Source organism: Lichenostomus cassidix, chromosome 8 (assembly GCF_008360975.1).
Source record: "Lichenostomus cassidix isolate B80296 chromosome 8, HeHo_3.0, whole genome shotgun sequence".
In the NCBI taxonomy this organism is placed as follows: Eukaryota; Metazoa; Chordata; class Aves; order Passeriformes; family Meliphagidae; genus Lichenostomus; species Lichenostomus cassidix.
In genome coordinates, this window is record NC_139489.1 from 29,591,218 (window position 1) to 29,609,622 (window position 18,405).

At 44.2% G+C, this 18,405-nt stretch overlaps 1 protein-coding gene across 1 annotated transcript in view; it reads left to right on the forward strand.

Annotated features, from left to right (window-relative positions):
• Positions 1 to 18,004, forward strand: part of NIBAN1 (niban apoptosis regulator 1) — a 55,534-nt gene extending 37,530 nt beyond the window's left edge. The window contains exons 6-14 of the mRNA XM_085068695.1: positions 3,752 to 3,867; positions 6,153 to 6,257; positions 6,352 to 6,514; positions 7,325 to 7,512; positions 7,769 to 7,930; positions 10,240 to 10,350; positions 10,904 to 11,011; positions 12,701 to 12,812; positions 13,810 to 18,004. Coding sequence (XP_084924821.1) covers positions 3,752 to 3,867; positions 6,153 to 6,257; positions 6,352 to 6,514; positions 7,325 to 7,512; positions 7,769 to 7,930; positions 10,240 to 10,350; positions 10,904 to 11,011; positions 12,701 to 12,812; positions 13,810 to 15,494 — 2,750 coding nt within the window. The 3' untranslated portion in view covers positions 15,495 to 18,004. The remainder of the gene's footprint in view (positions 1 to 3,751; positions 3,868 to 6,152; positions 6,258 to 6,351; positions 6,515 to 7,324; positions 7,513 to 7,768; positions 7,931 to 10,239; positions 10,351 to 10,903; positions 11,012 to 12,700; positions 12,813 to 13,809) is intronic.
• The last annotated feature ends 401 nt before the right edge of the window (positions 18,005 to 18,405 follow it).

The window sequence follows — 18,405 nt, forward strand, 5'->3', positions numbered from 1 at the left end:
TGCTGAGGCTGGTGGGCCCTGACATGATCATCTCCTAGAAAAACAGCCATCACTGGCTGCCACATTGCTTTAATATCAATTTGTTACCTGCAGGAAGAATTCCAGGACCATATAAATTATATTCCCTGCATGCAGAATCTGGCTGGGATGCTGCAGGAAGCAGATGAAGCCAGGGTGAATTGCTCCTGAGTTTTGGTGGTCAGATGAAGGGCATTAGGTCAGAGTCAGCATTTATTTAATTAAAACCATGTTCCATGAGCTCAGACTTCTGGATTCTGGTTTAACACTTTTTCAGTTGCATCTTTGGGCCTCAGCCTCTTGTGAAATGTCAGCCAAAAGGCTGAGGTTACTCTCTATGGTTGAGTTCACTTTGGTAAAACACTTTATCTACAGTCAATGGACTCCTTCACTGTTACTGGACTGCAGTCCAGTTCAACCATTCACCCAGCCATGTTCACCACTAACCCATGTCCCCAAGTGCCATTAGTGACAACTGTTGCTCAAAGGGACACGCAGTTTAAACTGGATGTTGAAATAATCACTTTCTAACATCTATGTAAATGTTACAAAGGCATCTTCCTTTGCTTGTAATTAAGAAAAATCATCATCTGAGTGACTAAACCTCCTCCCCAGCAGCCCCAAGGCAGCAGTGTGCAGTACAGACAGATGCACAGTTTGAACTGGAGTGTTCAAATGCAGTTCTATTGAGCTTTATAGCACTTACTCCATTGCATTTATGAAAGGAATCTGCAGTTAGCAATATCTGTTACTAAAATTTGGCTCTATGCTTGGATATGTGGAGTCTATTGGTGGGTTTTCTTTTTTTAAAAATTAAGCAGAACAAACAGAATTTATTTTAATCTCCACACATAAGGGATGTTATGTTCATTAGCTGCTGGAGAAGGTGCTTGGGTGATTTTCCAAGTGCAGGGCATCCTGGATTAAGCCCACAGTACTAGTCTGGCCGCCTGTAAAGCCTCACTGGCCTCTTGCTGGAGGACACTCAGTAACCCTCCTGGCTTCATGGGGGATTTGGGTAAGGCAGACTGCAGCCAGCACTGCACCCAGCTGCCCTAAGCTGCTCCTCCCTCCAGCCAGCAGGACACAGGGATCACTCAGGACAGGAGCCAGATGGCTGAGGGGAGGCCCCAGTGAGGGATTCAGGAGAGGGAAGCTCCTGTTGTCCTTTGCCCTGATGAGCACTGGTCCCTGGCACCACTGGGCTTTGCCACCTGCCCCTTTGCAGCTGCAGCTCTGCTGCCACATCCCACAGCCTGGCTTCTCCCACAGCTGATCCCTTGTTTCCCTGGCTTTGCAGAGGCTGCCAGGCCACCACCCTCCTCCAGCCTTTCCATGGACTGCTGGATGGGCTGGGCAGAACCCCAGCTCTGCCCTGCTGAAGTCATGCACGGCAGCTCCTTTCAGCTGGGTACAATTCCCTTTTCTTGATCCCCGTCCATGAATGTGCCTCTGTCTCGTGTGCCTCACCAGCAGCTTCTGCACAACACAACACTGGATGGATCTGCTTGTTCAAAGCCTTATCACTGAGGCAATCTTTTCCTCCTAGGGAAAGTGAGAATGAAATTGTCTAAATTAAGTAATTGTAGCAGCCTTGAAGGATAAAGCTTCCTTTCTGCTTGGAGCTGGTCTTGTAGCAAGACTGTTGTGATTGTGTTTGTGTCCTGTGTTTACTGGCATAGGAAAAAAAGTGTGATTGGGATTTTATGGCACTTACAGCTTGATGTTTTTCCCATGAGCTATTCAAATGAATCACTCTTGGATTTTTAGCATCTTCTTCCCACTGCAATACGAGTTTGGGGACAGTCAGAACAGAGAGAGAATACTCCCTTGAGCATGGATTTAAAACTTGATAATCTTAGAGGGCAGACTCTTGTCAGCATTGGTGCATCACCATCTCTGCAGGTCCAAGATCCAGCCCCTTGGATGGTCTGTTGTCCCTTTGGGTTAGGAGGGAGCACAGCTGTGAAGGAGGAAAACATGTGAGTCACACTCAGAGGGCTGTGGGAGCTGCAGTTTTCCCTCTCTGCAGCCAAGCCAGGACTCTGCTCATCAAAATATTTTCATTTTTATTTTGGGAGGACAAAAGTTTTCAAATGCAATGCTCCACCAGTTTCTGGTTTCTCAGGTGGAACTCTCCATTCTTTCATTAAAGCTGTGGTCAGAGGATGTTCTGTTGGCACTGAACAGCCTTACAACTAATACTGGTATTTTAGCACCCTGGTTTGTGACTTGCTATGACAAATGCTATCAATCCTGGAGGTAGCAGTGAAAATAGGATTGGGATATTACCTGGCTGATTTTTTTCTTGTTTGATCATCGTATGAGCATGGAGACTTTGTGTGATGTCTTTGGATCTCCAGATTCTGCAGATGAAGAACAGTATCAAGAGAGTGGCTCTGAGAGAATATTTAGTGCCCCTCAGTGTGTATAACAAATCTTCCTGCCATCATTGCAGCCAGGGGAAACTCTAAAAGGGCAAATGCTGACATTTGGGCTCTGAGCAGATCTGAAACTGTGCAGTTTTAAAGCAGTCATTTCAAGCTTCAAGGGTAAAGCCCTGATGAAGTTAATTGTAGGTTTCTATAGCTTTTGTTTTTGTTAAAGTGCATGGAGGACACATTTCAGGCATTACTGTGGTGTTAATCGTCCATGTTTCCCATAATTTCTCTAATCCCTGCATTGCCCTTGGCATTTAAGCAAGGCTCCAGTAAAGCTTCTCTCTGGAGCAGTTCCATGAACAAGCTCAGAGAAGTGTTGCTTGACAAGCAAGGCTTGAGGACTTACTCCTGACTCTTCTCATCATAATTGTTTGTATGCAACAGTACCTTCTAAAGCACTGTAATTCCCTTTGAGAGAATCAACATTCTTGTTCTTCCCTCCTTTGTTCTCAGAGTGCTCAACAGGACTTCAGCTGCTCAAGGCTGCAGTAGGTAACCTTGGAGAGGGGGACAATAAACCTTTGTGGCTTTGTTTTCTCCCAAGATAATAATCCTGACGCTCTGTTTGATAGTGAAGACACACCACTTCAATCCCTGAAGTGTTTGGGGATGTTTTTTTCACTCAGGTTTGCCAAGCAGCCACACTGCACCACATTTTGAAGCCAAGGTACCAAGGGGTGTCCCGTGGCCACCATGCTGTTCTCAGGAAGAGCTCCCATCTGGCAGCAGTGGCCTTGCATAATAACCAGATACTGCACAGCTCTGGTTAAACATTCCTGGAATATTTAGGGAAAGCAGCATGATTTTGTCAGTTTTTGTGCTCAATTGGTAGAGCACTGTGCTTTCTTTGTTGAGGTCTGTTTTGTTATACATCCATGAAAAACCATCTCGATCATCAGTTTCTTAATAAAATAAACTAGAAGGTAATTTGGGGAGAGTTAACTCAGGATTTAGCAATTTATCAAGGCACACAACGTGCCACAATGAGCTGCCTGTCACTACCTTAAAGAGGCAGAATTCCCAAATTTTGGCCCTGGCACACACTGTCAGAGCCTTCCCATGAGCCACCTTACATTGCTCACAGGTATAAAGGCAAGGGATGAGCTTTCCTATGTCAATGCACTTCGACATTGCAGTGAAAGCCCAAGGTCTACAGGCATTCAGGCTTAGTACGTTATTTAAAAATACTACTGATGGGTGCACGTGGAGTGGGAAAATGGATCAGAAAAGGATGGTTATTTTTAAAGGTTACTTCTGGATGAATCCTTTATGTTACTTTTTGTTTTCTCCAGACTTTCTCAAGCAGACCACATATGAGGTGGAGGCGTTCTTAGAGGCCATTCAGTTCTTCCGGCAGGAGAAAGGCCACTATGGAACATGGGAAATGATAACTGGCAATGAAAAAGAGGTAAAAGAATATATTCCTGATTTGGTTTTTGGCTTTGGGTATGGCAGCTCTGAGGATAGTAAAGATTATAAATTTTCTTGGCAAAAAATGGCATCTTGAAAAAGAAAATTTAGTAGATATAAATACCTGAGATTTTAAGATACTTCTTACTCATATGTAAGTGATAATTATTTTTAAATAAAAACTTCTGAAACAGAGTCTTGCATGGTAACAGTCATACTTGAACACCAAAAATCTGTGTTCCTCAGTTCTGCAGAAATGAGATGCTAAGCCCGGTGTCGGGGTCCATACTTGGCCCCCTGGCTTTGGAGCACTCATGGTAGCTGAGGTAACCCCACAATCCCTCTGGCATCACTCCACATGTCTTTAGGGCATGATTTGGACCCTGAATTATAATTTTTTTTTTTTCCAAACACTGAGCACCCAGCAGCAAATGTTTACTTTAGTGCCAGCTGCTGGGTGTTTTACTTGATGATGTCTGGCTTCCTTTTGGGAAAATGGAAAAAAATCTGAAGGAGAGAGGTTTTTTTAAAGGAACCAGACTATTGTTTTAGAAGAAGCCTACCTTTGAAATGCTGAAAAATGTGGAAACTGGAAGAAAATATATAAACAGTGTCTTTCCCACAGCCATCATGTCAGGGATTGAAGTTTCCAGCTAACATCCGATAATAAATTCTTTACTTTAAGGAGTTACAGGAGGGTTTTTCTCTTCTCCCCTCCTCCCTCAAGTTATGGAGCTATTATAGTGCTAGTTTCATTTTATGTTTTATTTTTCCTATTGCTTGCCAACAACTTACTCATAACCCATATACGTCAAGAGAGCTGTAATCAGAAGACATCCAGCCAGTTACACTATTATCTCCTTAGCAATAATTCATTCTCTAAGTATAGTGTGTTCTCATGGACTGCTTGGACCAAACATAATAATTATTTTAGGCAAATATCCAAGCTAAGTGAGTGGTTTGGAGCAAGGAGGCTGCAATTTGTTGCTGCAAAAGTCCGTGCAGGATGCCAAGAAATGTATTTGGTGACATGGATTTGTGGTGGCCAAGTTGCTGCAGCATCAGAGCTCTCCCGTCTGCCTGGGGCTGCAGCATGGCTAGAATGGGATCACGAGCCTAGGCACCTGAGGGAAGATGCACCAATGCCCTAAAGAAGTTCCCAGAGAACTCAAGATTCTTCACAATATAAAATTATGGAATCCCAGAATATCCTGAGCTGGAAGGGACCCACAGGGACCATCCAGTCCAACTTGTGGCCCTGCACAGACACTCCAACAACCCCACCCTGGGCATCCCTGGCAGTGTTGTCCAAACACTCCTGGAGCTCTGGCAGCCTCAGGCTGTGCCCATTGCCTGGGGAGCCTGGGCAGTGCCCAGCACCCTCTGGGGGAAGAACCTTTTCCCAATATCCAACACAACTTCATGCCTTCCCTTGGCTCCTAAATATATTTGATCTTTTGTTACATTTATTATTGGTGACAGTTTGGGTTATTCATGCAATCCTTTTTAAGTGAGCCATTTGTTTAGGACCTGAATTAGTGAGTTGTTTTTGACAGATGTTTGAGTCAGCAGAGCTGAATCTGAAGTGCTGCTGTGGAGTTAGCTATAAGTATCTAAGTTAAATGAAACTATAGTAAAAGTGTATTGCATATTGAAGGTATTTTAGGGTATATTACAGCAGGGTATTGTGTGTTATATTTCTGTAGGGGCTGTTTATGCCCTGTTTTACACTGCCCCGCAATCAGAGCCCTTCTTTACTTGTGCTGCTCAAGTTCCTGCTGTTTCTCTCTCCTAATGTTGGTGGACACCTCGGATCCCTCTGGCAGCTGTAATACCATGAGGTGCAGTGCCAGGAAGCACTGACCTGAGTAAAAAAGCCCTTGCATGACAAAAATGGAAAGCTGAGGGGTGTTTTTCACTCTATATTGGCTCAGCCAGAAGCCAGGTACAGCAGGGATGTGATCCTGTACTGTGCTGAGCTGGTGTTGGTGCAGCTTTCTCAGGCCAGAGACAGTGTCTATAAATAAAAACATGGAGAGGGAGGCCTAGACTCCCAAAATCAGATGTATGTTAAGTCTTGCATATTTATTGGTACATTTGGGTGGGATAGGCAAGGAGTTGTAGTTCAAATCTAGGCAGAGAGTATGCAGAGCCTCCAGTGAGAAATTCCTGGCAGCTGGGACAGCTGAGCCACTGCCTGCACACATTGCTCTGTGCTGCAATGCTCAGCATTCAGGTGAAGAGCAGGGTGTAAACTCGTCATTTCACCTCCTGACCATACAGATCCTGAGCAACCTGGTGATGGAGGAACTGCTGCCTAACCTCCAGACAATGATCCTGCCTAAAATGAAGGGAAAGAGGAATGACAGGAAGCGGGCCTGGTTTGGGGTGAGTCCTGACACTTGCAGAGTAGCTGTTGCTCATAGGAGCTCTCTGTGGCTGCTGATTCTGATCTCTGCTTCTCAATTTGATTTGAGTCCAGATCATAGAAGAAACGTACAGCTTAGTCCAACAGCAGGTGACAGAAGGATTAAGTACCTTGAAAGAAGAATGTAGGGAATTTGCAAAAACTCTGGAAGGAACCATTCGTTCAGACATGGATCAGATTCTGAACTCCAAGAACTTCTTAGCTGGAAAGATCAAAGGTTGGTGGAGGAACAGTTGTGCTTTGGAGCAGTTCTTTAATGTTTCCCATTGTGTTGCTCAAATTACCAGATGTCATTATTTTAAAATCCTCATGTGTTCTGAGAAATCCAACCATAAACACCAATTTTCAGAAAACAAATGAGCCTCTGCTGCCTTTGATGGGAACTGATACCTGTGGCAACTGTGCCTGTGAAAATACCAGGGCTTCTCAAATTGGAGCTGACAGGTTTTGACTATCCTGATCAGAGCTGTTCATTCTGCTTTCATTTTCACTTGCACAGCCTTAGGCAGTGAAGATACAGGTCACATGAGGTTCCTTAAAAGTGGAGTGGTTTTGACCTGATCTCTAGGAATGCACCACAAAACCAGGTTCTGGTTATGTGAAAAGTTCATGGGCTACCAAAGAGTATTGAAGCCAAAGGGCTTCTTAGGTGGTTTTTAATTAATATGAAGTAATCATAATTTTGTTATAAATATAAAAAGGAATGTAAAGAGCAGGTAAAATGTTACTGGTGTTCCTTAGGCCAGCAAATAAATAAATAAATCAATAACTGGTAATCATACTTAGAGCTGCCCTTTCCTCCACCCTCGTGGTGCCCCCAGTTGCCAGTGTTTGCCTAGGTGGAGGCTTGGGACAACAGTTTTATTGTCCCTCATAAAGCTGTGAAATCCGTTCATTCCCCTCATCACCTGTGTGGAGGTGTGACTCCAAGGAATAATACAGAATCATGGAATTCATTGTAAAGTAGAACAGCTCCCATTATCTTTTTCATTCTGTCTTCAAAATGCTGTCCTGTGTGACCCTCCAGCCAGCGTGTCTGAGCCTGCCCAGAAGTGCTGCACAGAGAATATCCAGCCATTTCTCACCTCCATCCTGGAGGAGCTCATGGGCCCTGTCAGTTCTGGATTCACGGAAGTGCGCTCCCTTTTTGATAAGGAAGTGAATGAAATCATTCAGGACTTCCAGAAGACCAATGATATGACCAGGCTAAAGGAGGTAAGACAAGACAGGGCTCATGCCTTTATATCAGCACAAGGAGCTTCTGGCTAGCCCTTGGCTGGCAGCACGATTTGCGTTCCCAGGTGGAAGCACCTGAGTGCTTGGTTTTGTCATTTGGAAAGTCTTGTGGTATTTGTGCAGCTGGAGTGCAGATACCAGAATTTGGGTTAAGGCCAAATTGCCACATTCTCTATGAAAACTTCACCTGTGGTTGCTTTCTCTCGAAACCTGTTGTTCCTGCATGGGAATGCAGAATGTGGATCAGCTCATGACCCTGCCCTACAACTCGGTGAAAATGGAGCCCTGCTATCTGAGAGTGAACCAGCTACAGGAGCTCCTGCAGGACCTCAAGAGTCGCTTCAAGGTCTATCACATCGATTTTGTGATTCAGAGAACACAGAACTTCATGCAAGAGGTACTGTAAGATCCAGTTTTTCCTCCTGGGAGAACAGGTTAGGTTTGTCCTGCTAATCTGCTTCAAAGTGATCTTGATAAAAGCTGCGAAAGAGCCCCAGAGTGTCTTTCAGGCAAGGTACAGACAACAAAACCTGAGAAAACCAGCTAGAAGCTGCTTGACACTTCCATTTGTGAGGGATGTGTGTGTGAGTTGTTCAGCAAGGCACGAAAATTTTGGATGGATTATCTGTTCCCCTGAACTTTCCTGTTCTGAATTCCCAGTGTCTCAGCACCCAAGAAAGTTGTGTGTGTAACCAGTGGGGTGGCTAAAATTCACCTGACTCCCATTCTCAAGGCTCAGTTTTTCAAGAAGGGCCTTAAATGTGTTACCAAAATGGAATGTGTCCTCCTTGGTAGTTGATTTTCTCATTAATATACAGTAAAGCAGTTAATGTTGGAAACTTGGAGACAAATGATGTCTCAGACTGTGGGTGCTTTATCCAGCATCCCTTTTCAGGGAACTGGTGGAAGTGACGACATCATTCCAGGTGAGAACTGATCCCTACCTCTTTGTCCCCTCTTGTGTGTGTTGGTATGGGCTGTAACTCTGCCTTGCCTGGATTCCTCCTGGCTGCCTGGCCAGAAATCTCTGAGGAGCTGGCCAGCAGACTGATTTCAGTTGCCAGATCACAAGGCACATTTGGCCTTGGAGCTCTGAGTTGAATCCTGTGATTTTAATCTGTATTTGGGAAATTTAATAATCTACTCAGTAATCTTGTGAAATGGAGCTGGCCCAGATCTATGGAGTGGGAGTTATGAATATGGAAAACAAGTGTCTAGCACAATGCTGGGATAGGGTTTTCCTAAAAGCAGCTCTTCTAAGGACGGCCAGGACCAGCAGCCAACAAATTATTCAGAAATAAAATTCTGATTTCATGTCTGAGTCTTCCAGGGGGGACCGTTCCAAAGTGCGGCCAAGTAAAGTGTCTTTCAGTCCGTGAAGACCATGCGTCAAGACAAAGAAGGAGACAGAAAATAAATCCCATATAAGACAAGAGGTCGTTTTTTTTCTGAACAGAACGAGTCAAATTTAACAAGAAATAAGTTAAATTATAGCACGAGTTGTTCTAAACATGCTGTTACTGCTTTTTTCTCTTTAAAAGGCTGGTATTTTCCTCATAAAAATAGTGTATAGTTTCTCTTTGTGTCCGTGGACGTTTATTTCATAAACAAGTAAAATCAGACATGGCTATGTTCATGTAGTATTTGGCTAAAATATACCTCGGGGGGGAGGCTAGAGCAGGATTCCTTATCTTGGGAGCCTGGCATCCTCTAGTGGCCAGTTTTGGCAAATCTGGGAGCACGGTGCTCAACTGGCAGAAGGAATGACCCTCCTGTACATCTCCCTGCACTTCTCTAATAAGAAAATGTTAACATTTGAATGGGAACAGCTAAAAAAAGGCAAAATCTCATTAAATAGGCTCAATTACCGCTTGCAGAACTCTTTGAAACATCTTCAGAATACGGGTGTGATGTTTTTAATGAATCTCTGGATAAGCTGAAAATACGGTAAATGCCAGTTTAGCATAATTCCGTGAGAAATTATTGCACTCCATACAATTTTTTCTGATTATTATTTGTATTATAATGAAATGTACTGAAAATTGTCTGCAGTATTGTTAAATATTATTTATTAATGATTAATGATAGCCGTCAATGGGAGCCTTCTTATTAGGTATAATGAGACTGTGGCCTGTATACATAGATAATCAATTCTACATTTTCACTCTGTCACCATCAGTTTAGGTGGTGACATGTATCAAATCTGTACCAGAAAGCTGTGACAGCATGATAATGATACCAAGGCTTTAATTTTATTTATTTATTGCAGCATTTCAGTGCATATTGCCCTTCAGAGAGCTGAAACTCAACAAAAACTTGTGGATAATATAAATTAATCTCTTTAGAGTATGTTTCCTGATAGAAATGTTCAGTTACATGAGTAGACTTCTAGTACTGACCTACTTGTACACTGGAGATAGACATCAAGGGAGTTACATTTCCTTATTTCCTTGCATTAGGTAATCTTCTTTTGGGTTTCCTATGCCAAAACTGAGTGTTGCAATCTAAACTAAACAAGGCTTTTCTTCCCCCTCCATAATAATGAAATATTTATTGAAATATTTATTGATTTTATTTATTTGATTGTTATTCTTTCTCTGTTTCACCTTCTCAGAAACACAAGTTAAATTAACAGTTACACTTACCGCATTTCCAGGAATTTGATGTCACTGGTCTTTAACAGATTTTTTTAATGATTATTTTTAGCTGATGGAAAATGCAGTTTATACTTTTGAACAGTTGTTCTCTCCAAGCTGCCAGGCAGACTCAGCCAAAGTTGCAACAACCATTGAAAAAGTCAAGCTGAGAGTGCTGAAGGTAAATGTCATGTAACACGTTTGCAGGCTGCCTTTCTAGAAACAAAGAATATATTTTATATAAATCTGTCTCAGTATTTGAAAGAAGATACCTTTTACCATCCAGCTGCAAATACTGATTCGGTGGCAGTTAGCAAAGCTGCTCATTTGGGATAGAATCTTGTTCTGGGCTAACACTTACAAAAGTATTTGCATGTGCAGTCCCTTTAATTGAAATTAAATCAGATTATTAATATGCTGTGGATCTGGATAAATAATTTTTAATTAACTTTATAATTAGCCTGCCTGTAGGATTCGTTAGAAAAGGCAGTGCTGAAACACCTGGGGAGAGCAATCGGGGGCTGTTTCTACCCTAAGAGTAAAAAGAAGGGGAAGAGATCCCAGAAGAGTAGATTTTAGAGTGAGTTTATAAAAGCTGAAGTAACCTGCATGGCCATTCACACCCTGTGCACCTGTGCTGCAGCAGATGCAGGCTAACAGGAACCAGTTCCGTGTGTGAGTGGTGAATAACCCCAGCACGGGTGGGCTTGTTTCCTTCCTGTGTCTTTTGGCAGCAATATGACTACGACAGCAGCACCATCCGCAAGCAGATATTCCAGGAGGCACTGGTGCAGATTACCTTGCCCACGATGCAGAAGACACTGGCTTCAACGTGCAAACCAGTAGGTGTCTGTGACTAAAAACCCCAAAAAACAATAATGAGAGGCAGGGGAACAACACCTTGGCAGTAAGCCCTTAACACCATCAGGCTGTTTTCTCTCAGAGAGTTGTGCCGATTTCCTGCCTGCTCGGTGCTTAGATTTGCCACTTCATGGGTTGGCTAGGTGTGGGACCCAAGGAAGATTTCACGAAACAGGGACACTGTATATACACCTTGCTTTCTCAAAGGCAGCTGCAGTCGTTTGCCCATCCCTGGTTCATTCCTTCCCTAGAGATCTGAAGTCCCTGGAACGGAGTTCCTCTGGACAGTTGGGATGCAGGGGATGAGCTGGGCCTTGTGTTCATTCCTCTGCAGCCGCTGCTGGAGGCACGGCTAGGACTGTGCACAGCCTCTGCTTAACTCCTTCAGCAAGAGGCAGCCATGCCCTTGCTGTCAGTGGTGTTCAGTGGAAGTGTTGCAGAACAGCCAGGGAGTAATTACAGAGACCATCTCTGCTGCACTAATCACACAGGGCATGTTCAGTCAGCAAACACCAGTTTGGTGGAGGTGTTGGGCGTTATTCCTGTGGCTGCAGCAGGGGCTGGTTGGAATGCTGTTCACCTGGGCTCAGAATAAATAGTCTGAACCCTCTGAAGCCCTGGGCACCCTCCTGCCTTGTCCTGTGCCTGTTGAAAGGGGACTGCCCTGAGCCAGCCTGGCCTCCTGCCCTTCTGTTTCCATGGATGTTCAGCCACGCCCAGTGTGCTGATCTTGGTTATGCTCTCAGCTTGTTTTAGTTTCAAAAACAAGTTTAAAACCAAATGTTTTGCCAAATTACACTTGCAAGTTTTTGACTGTGGTTTGTTAAAATTTACAACTTTCAAGAATATATTTAAAACCAGTCTCTTTATGTCACTCTCCTTTCCTTAGGATCCTTGAAGTAACTGTCTCTTGTAGAGTGTCAGCAGTGCCTTCCACACAGGGTGTCTGTGCATGGGGACAAGCATTTAATCACCTGGAATTTATAAGGAGACACTTCATGTCTCTGTCACAGAGGAAGCAGTGGTGGAGCAAACTTCCATAAGCCCTTTCTGTTTAGTTTCCCCCAAGCCTTTTGTGTTTTTGCCTCTGCAGAAATGAGCAGCCAGCTCTAGAAGCAAAAGTGTGGCACAGCTGTCAGCCCCAGCCAAGTCCTGACCTTTCACTTGAAAACCTCCAGGTGTTTTTATGTAGGTGCCTCATCTAGAAGTGGGCAGAGGTCACTTAATTTACTCCTTATAGACCACCAAACAGCTGCTCAATGATAATGATTCACTTATTGTGTAGACAGCCTGTTATAAATCAGTGAGCTCAAAGTGTTACACACCTATTAGGAAAACAAAACCAAACCCCCGTGTCTCCCGTACACCATGGATTTGCTTCCTTGGACAAACAGGTTGTGAGGCATTTCCTCAGCAACTGTTTGTTTCAGTAGGCAGTGATCTGTAGTGCTTTTAACTGTGGCTGTACTGCAGGAACACTCTTTGATAAGTACATAATTGATTGTTGACACATGTAGCTCATGGAGTCGTCGTTCAAACAGTGCACCTCAGGAGCTGTCACGGGGTGTTGCAAGACCTGCTCCATGGCATCTCCAAGCTGTTTGGTTGCAGTAGGACTCTCAGAATCCCTCACTTTTCTCCATCTGTTCCTTCCTTCCCTACTTGCACAGGAGCTGCAGAGATACGAGCAGTACATTTTTGCTGATTACTCGAGTGTGATCCAAGTGGAGAACGTGTATGAAGAGATTTTATATCAGACACTGCTCGAAGAGGCCCTGAAAGGTGAGAACATTCTTGAGGTGACAGGAGAAACACTGCAGCCTGTGGCCCATGAGTTGTTCCTTCAGAGCTTCCCAGAGTCTTCACCTGGCTGTTCCTGACCCAGGTCCCACTTTCCCCAACACTGGTGATTACGCCCCTACAGTGTTTTTTTTCATTTACCTCACTGAAGATGTGTTGCAAGCGCTAAAACCTGAGTTTCGGGGCAGCTTCACTAAACCCACAGGACTCAGAGTGATGGCTCGGCACAAGCCTTTTTCTAACAAAATGTCATTATGCCAACTTCACCTTGATCTCAATTCCCTGGGCCAAGGAGGGAAATTCTGTCCTTATCTGCCAACACTTGGTGATAACTAAATGGCAAGACTATGCCAACTGCAAGACTAAGAGAATTGCAGAGACTAATGGCAGCAGAAATTGATTTCCCCAAATGAAGTGAACTGCTGGATGCAGTTTCCAGTACTCCCTGATGTCAGTGCAGTACTCCTTGCAGATCTCTCTGCTTCTGTGTCAGAAAATGAAACTATTCTTAATAAATATAATATATATATATATATATATATAAAAAAAAATACTTATGAAATACTTGTATTTCTCTGGACGTGCCTGGCTGTTTATACCCTGGATAAAAGACAAGTGGATGTACTTGTCTTTTTTCATAGGCTGTTTTCATAGACCATAGGTGCTCCTGTGCCAAAACAGCAGTGTAATAATTGTAACCAGCACACTTTTATGTAAATCTTTCTGCACTGAAGCATTACCCTTGTGCACTGTGGATCCTCTGGTAGTGTTATGCTTTAGAAATGCTTAGGTCAATATAAAGGTGCCATTATTCAAAAGTGAAACTCCCATCCCCAGAAAAGAAATGTGAACTAAAAGAAAGCTGAAAATGAACATTATTGTTGTCTGTAATATCAAAATGTACAATATAAACTTGGGAAAGCACTGTACCTTCTTCCCTGTGCCTCTGTCAGCAGTTTGATGTTTCTGTTTTATTCAGTGATCAAAGAAGCTGCCGTTCTGAAGAAGCACAACCTGTTTGAGGATAACCTGAATGTGCCCTGCGAGAGTGTGTCCAGCCTGATGGAGCTGAGGACCCCGGTGGGGTCAGCACAGAGCACCCCCGCCAGGACACCCGCAGCTGCCCGAGGTGAGGGCTCGGACACCGAGAGCCACGGGGACAAAACGCTCATCGTGACAGGGAAAATTGTCTGGGAGAAGGACGCTGAGGAGGGAAAGTCCCCAGAAAAAGAGGCAGGTACCTCTGTTAGTGCAGTTGGTGATCAGGCCAGCAGGAGGGAAGCAGTGGCTGTTACAGACATTTGTGACAAACAGGAGTCCCCTTCAGCTGGCTGCGCTAAACGAGGAGTTGCAGAGGGAAAAAGCGCGTTGGAGAATGAATCAGAGTGGGTAGTGAAAGCTGAGAGAGAACTCAAAGCACAGCAAGAAGCTGTGGAGGAGAAAATAGCTTCTGGGATTGACACCGCAGTAAAAAATTTTGGAGCCAGCCCTAAAAAAGAACTTAAGGTACCTGAAGGAGCAGCGGAGGAAAAGGTGACTTCAGAGAGGCAAACGGCAATGGCTGCTGCATCTCTCAGCGGCACTGAGAAAGAAAGCAAAGCACAGGAAGAAGTTTCTGAATTAAAGCTCACTTCCCCACCTGAGAGTGTAACAGAAACAGAGATTTTAGGGAGTGCAGAAAAGAAAAGCAAGGTAGAAAATGAAATTATGGGAAAATTATCTCAGAGTGAAAATGCAGTAGGAACAGGGTTTGAAGGGGATAGTAAAAAAGAAAGCAGTGAGAGTACTGAGACAAAGATTGTTTCCCAGGATGAAAAGACAGGGAAAGCAGGGTTTGGGGATAGCCCTGGAAAAGAAAGCCAGTTGGAAGAGAAGAGTTGTAAATCCCCCGATGATGTGAGTGAGATAAGGAGTTTGCTGATGCTGAAAGTTGAGATCCCAGCAGACACTCCAGCTGAGAATGTAAAGAAGGTCTGCGAGGGTGAGCTGCTGAAGTTGCAGGAGCACCACAATGGAAACTACGAGTTGAGCAAAGTGTCTGTGGCAGAAATTCAGGTGAGCCAGACGATGACCAGTGAAGATCCAGCAGAACCTATGGAGTTCAAGGAGGAGCGACCATCCTTGGCCAGTCTGGGGACAGATGGTCTCAGTGTAGAGAGCATGCCCAGAGGAGCACAAGCACCGTGGCTGCTGGAGAGCTCGGATCCACCTCAGGGGGAAAGGGCAGAGGTGGAGAGCAAGCAAAGTGTGTGGTACACGGGTGTGGAGAGAGAGAGTTGGCAGCCAGAGGAACAGACAGGAAATGTGGTAGAAGGCAGAAGGCTGGATGGGGAGGAAGGAGCAGGGAACAGCCGTGCAGTCCCAGGGGAGGCAGGGACACAGAGCTCCATCCCGAGCCCTGCCGCAGATGCAGCCACGAGGGACGTGCCCATCCTCGATAGAGCAAACCCTGGGCCAGGACTGCTGGAACCGGTCTCCTTGGTGCCGCAGCAGCGCCAGGGGCAGCCCCCGGCAGAGGGCACGGCACACACAGAGCCTGGGGGGCGACAGGGGGAGCCAGGAGATCAGTCACCTTCACACGCAGCAATTCAAAACACAGGAGTAAAGGAGATTCTCCCAGAAGAGCACAGAGATGGTTCTACACAGCAAAACTCGGAGGAGTAAGAAGCACCTTTCAGCCCAGCCCTGCAGGATCTGTTGACTCCATTAATCCCTGTCTAATTGGGAATGCTCACTCGGGTCGGGGCTGGAGGAAATGGACTTTGTTGTGGTGTCACCAGCTCCTGCAGGTTTCCCGCGGATCCTTCCTGAGGGATGGGTGATGGGTTTCCTTTTGGTTAAAACCAGGTTACTGCTGAGGAACGTCATCTGTCACTTCAAATTTGCTCCCTTTCAAAGCTAGAGGAAAAGTCTGAAAATGTGACCACTGGGTTTGGGATACTTCAAACACCCAACCATCAAATTATTTTAACTACTGTTTTTAGGGATGCTCTTGATTTTTAAATGCATGGTTTTGACAAGTACTGCTCTGATTCTGATGGTTGGTACATACTCGAGGATGCTTTTAGTATTTGCATGCAGTATACAGGAAATAAAACCATTTTTTAGTAGTAAAAGGAACCAAATAGTTGCTGAAAAGCCACACTGTGCAAACTCTGCAAACTGATTACTTAATTATTTCCAAGTTTTGCAGGTATCAAAGGCAAGCAGATATTCTGATTTTTAATTTTTTTTTTCTCTTATTGCTATATTTAAAAAGGGGAAAGTATGGGAGCAGGTTTCTCGGTCCCACTCTGCACTTCAGGGTTATTTAGTCTTCCAGAGCACTTTATGGCTATTTTATTTTATTTTATGGAAGGGAGAGATGAGAATGTTTACAATAACTATAACCATTAGGCAGCATTTCTCTGGTTTAAATCCCACCATAAAATAGATTCACCTACAGCTATCTAAAACAGAATATTGAGTCCTGCCATTGCCATTGCCATTCCCACAGAGTTGCCCAATTCTGTAGGCCTTTTTAGGTGTGGAAATCATGTAATAAGTGGCAATAACTGTGAAATATCAGAATGACTGCATGTAATTCCTAATGCAGATGTTAACTGAAGTGACCGGCAGCCAAAGGTTGTTACATGTGGTTAGATTTTGGAGGGCAGAATCACGTTACAAAAGCAGTTATCAAAATGAGACAGTTGCTTTCAGACACATGATCTGTATCAAGCCATGATCTCAGCATGGAGTTGCTTAGATGTGTTCCGTGCATCTCAGTTTGGACAGAAGAGTTTGAGATGAAACCCAGTATTTCAGTAAATTGGCCTTTCAAGTCCAAGACCTCACTTCAGAGGTCAGTTTAAGGCACCCTAAAATTCTGGCCTGGTGTTTTGAGCCTGTTTCTGAATGTCACACAGTACAGGACAGCAAAGATTAATGATAATTGCAGCAAGGACCACAGGATTTATGCCCATAAAGACATAGGAAGAAATAACAAAGTCCCAGGAGCATAATACATGCTGGCATTTAACTTCAGCAAACTGTGCAAAGTGTTTTAATGCTATCAAAATATTCTTTAATACTGACAGAGAATTGACACTAGATAAACAGACAAATATTACTGTGTGAGGAAGGAACCTTGTTGAGTAACTGGATTAACTACTCTGTCACTGCTGTAAAATAAATGCAGTTCCTATTTATTCTAGGAGCCGCACTGTGGTATGGAAACGTGAAGGCCACAGATGTTTTCCTTGCAGAAATACTTTCACCCATTTCCTCCTTATATTTCATTAAAAAAATTACTAATTTGTAAACATACAAACCCCTGCTAGCCCTTTTTTTTTTTACAAATCATTAGTTATTTTGCTGTCAGCTGCTTCATTTTTACAAATCATTAACTATTTTAAATTGGTACTGAGTGTTAAGTGACTTCAAATTTATAACATGTGCCTTAGAGTTAAGCAGCAGCAGCCCTTTTTAGCTAAAATTAGGAGACATTATGGGTTTTTAATACTTTTTTTGTGTGAAAGACCACTAGCATGGCAGCGCTAGACTGCAGCCTCCTGCAAAAGAAAACTAATTCATTCAAATATGAATTAGACACATCTGTACAGAGAGCATTTTGCATAAGTATTCCCATCATGTTAATTTTGGAGTTATTTCTGTGGCAGGCTTAGATCTGGGTAATATTTTACTGTAATATGAATTGTGTTGCTGAATGCAGATGCTCAGATGTTTTTTACAAGTGGGATGGGAAAGGATGGGGAAGATTCAGCCAGTACATTGCCTGGTTCTGCCATTTAAATTGCAGTTCCTCATGGCCAGGGGACTGCTTTTTTTCCAGTTTTGGGCATTTTCTGTCCATTTGCAAATGGATAAAGTAGCATTTTTCATGTCGTTACTACGCTTGGTTAGAAGAGATCAGCAATTTGCAAAGTTAGGTGGGACCAGTGATCAAAAGTAATGCACCCATTCTGTCGTTTTTGTTGCCTTCTTGCAATTTCCTTCTCAAACTGGGAAATGTAATGCACCATGGCCGAGGGTCGGGTGCCCTGAGGAGAGCGGGCTGAGGGGTGGAATTCCGTGGGTTTCCACTGATAAAGACCAGGACATGAAACACATTGTATTTGCTTGGAACTTTGTACAAACGCTTGTCACGGAAATAAACACGCTCTTCCCTTCCATTGCGGAGAGGCTGCTTTTGTGAGTGTGTGATAATTTGGGGGGTTTTATTGCAGAAATGTTCTCCAGGCAGCTGGGAGTGACGGAGATGTTTCCTTCCAGTGCCTGAGGGAAGCTTGCGGGCAGCACGGAGAGGGAGGATTTACAGCAACATAGAGTGACAGGATGAGGGGAAAAAGCTTCCAACTGAGTGTTAGATTGGGTATTTAGGAGGAAGTTCTTTCCCGTGAAGGCGGGGAGGCCCTGGCACAGGGTGCTCAGAGAAGCCGTGGCTGCTCCCGGTTCCCTGCAAATGTTCAAGGGCAGGCTGGACGGCGCTCTGAACGTGTCCGTGCCCACGATTAGCTATCTCTACGGCCCCTTCCCTTCCATCCCGAGCCGTTCCACGATTTCCGCACTTGGG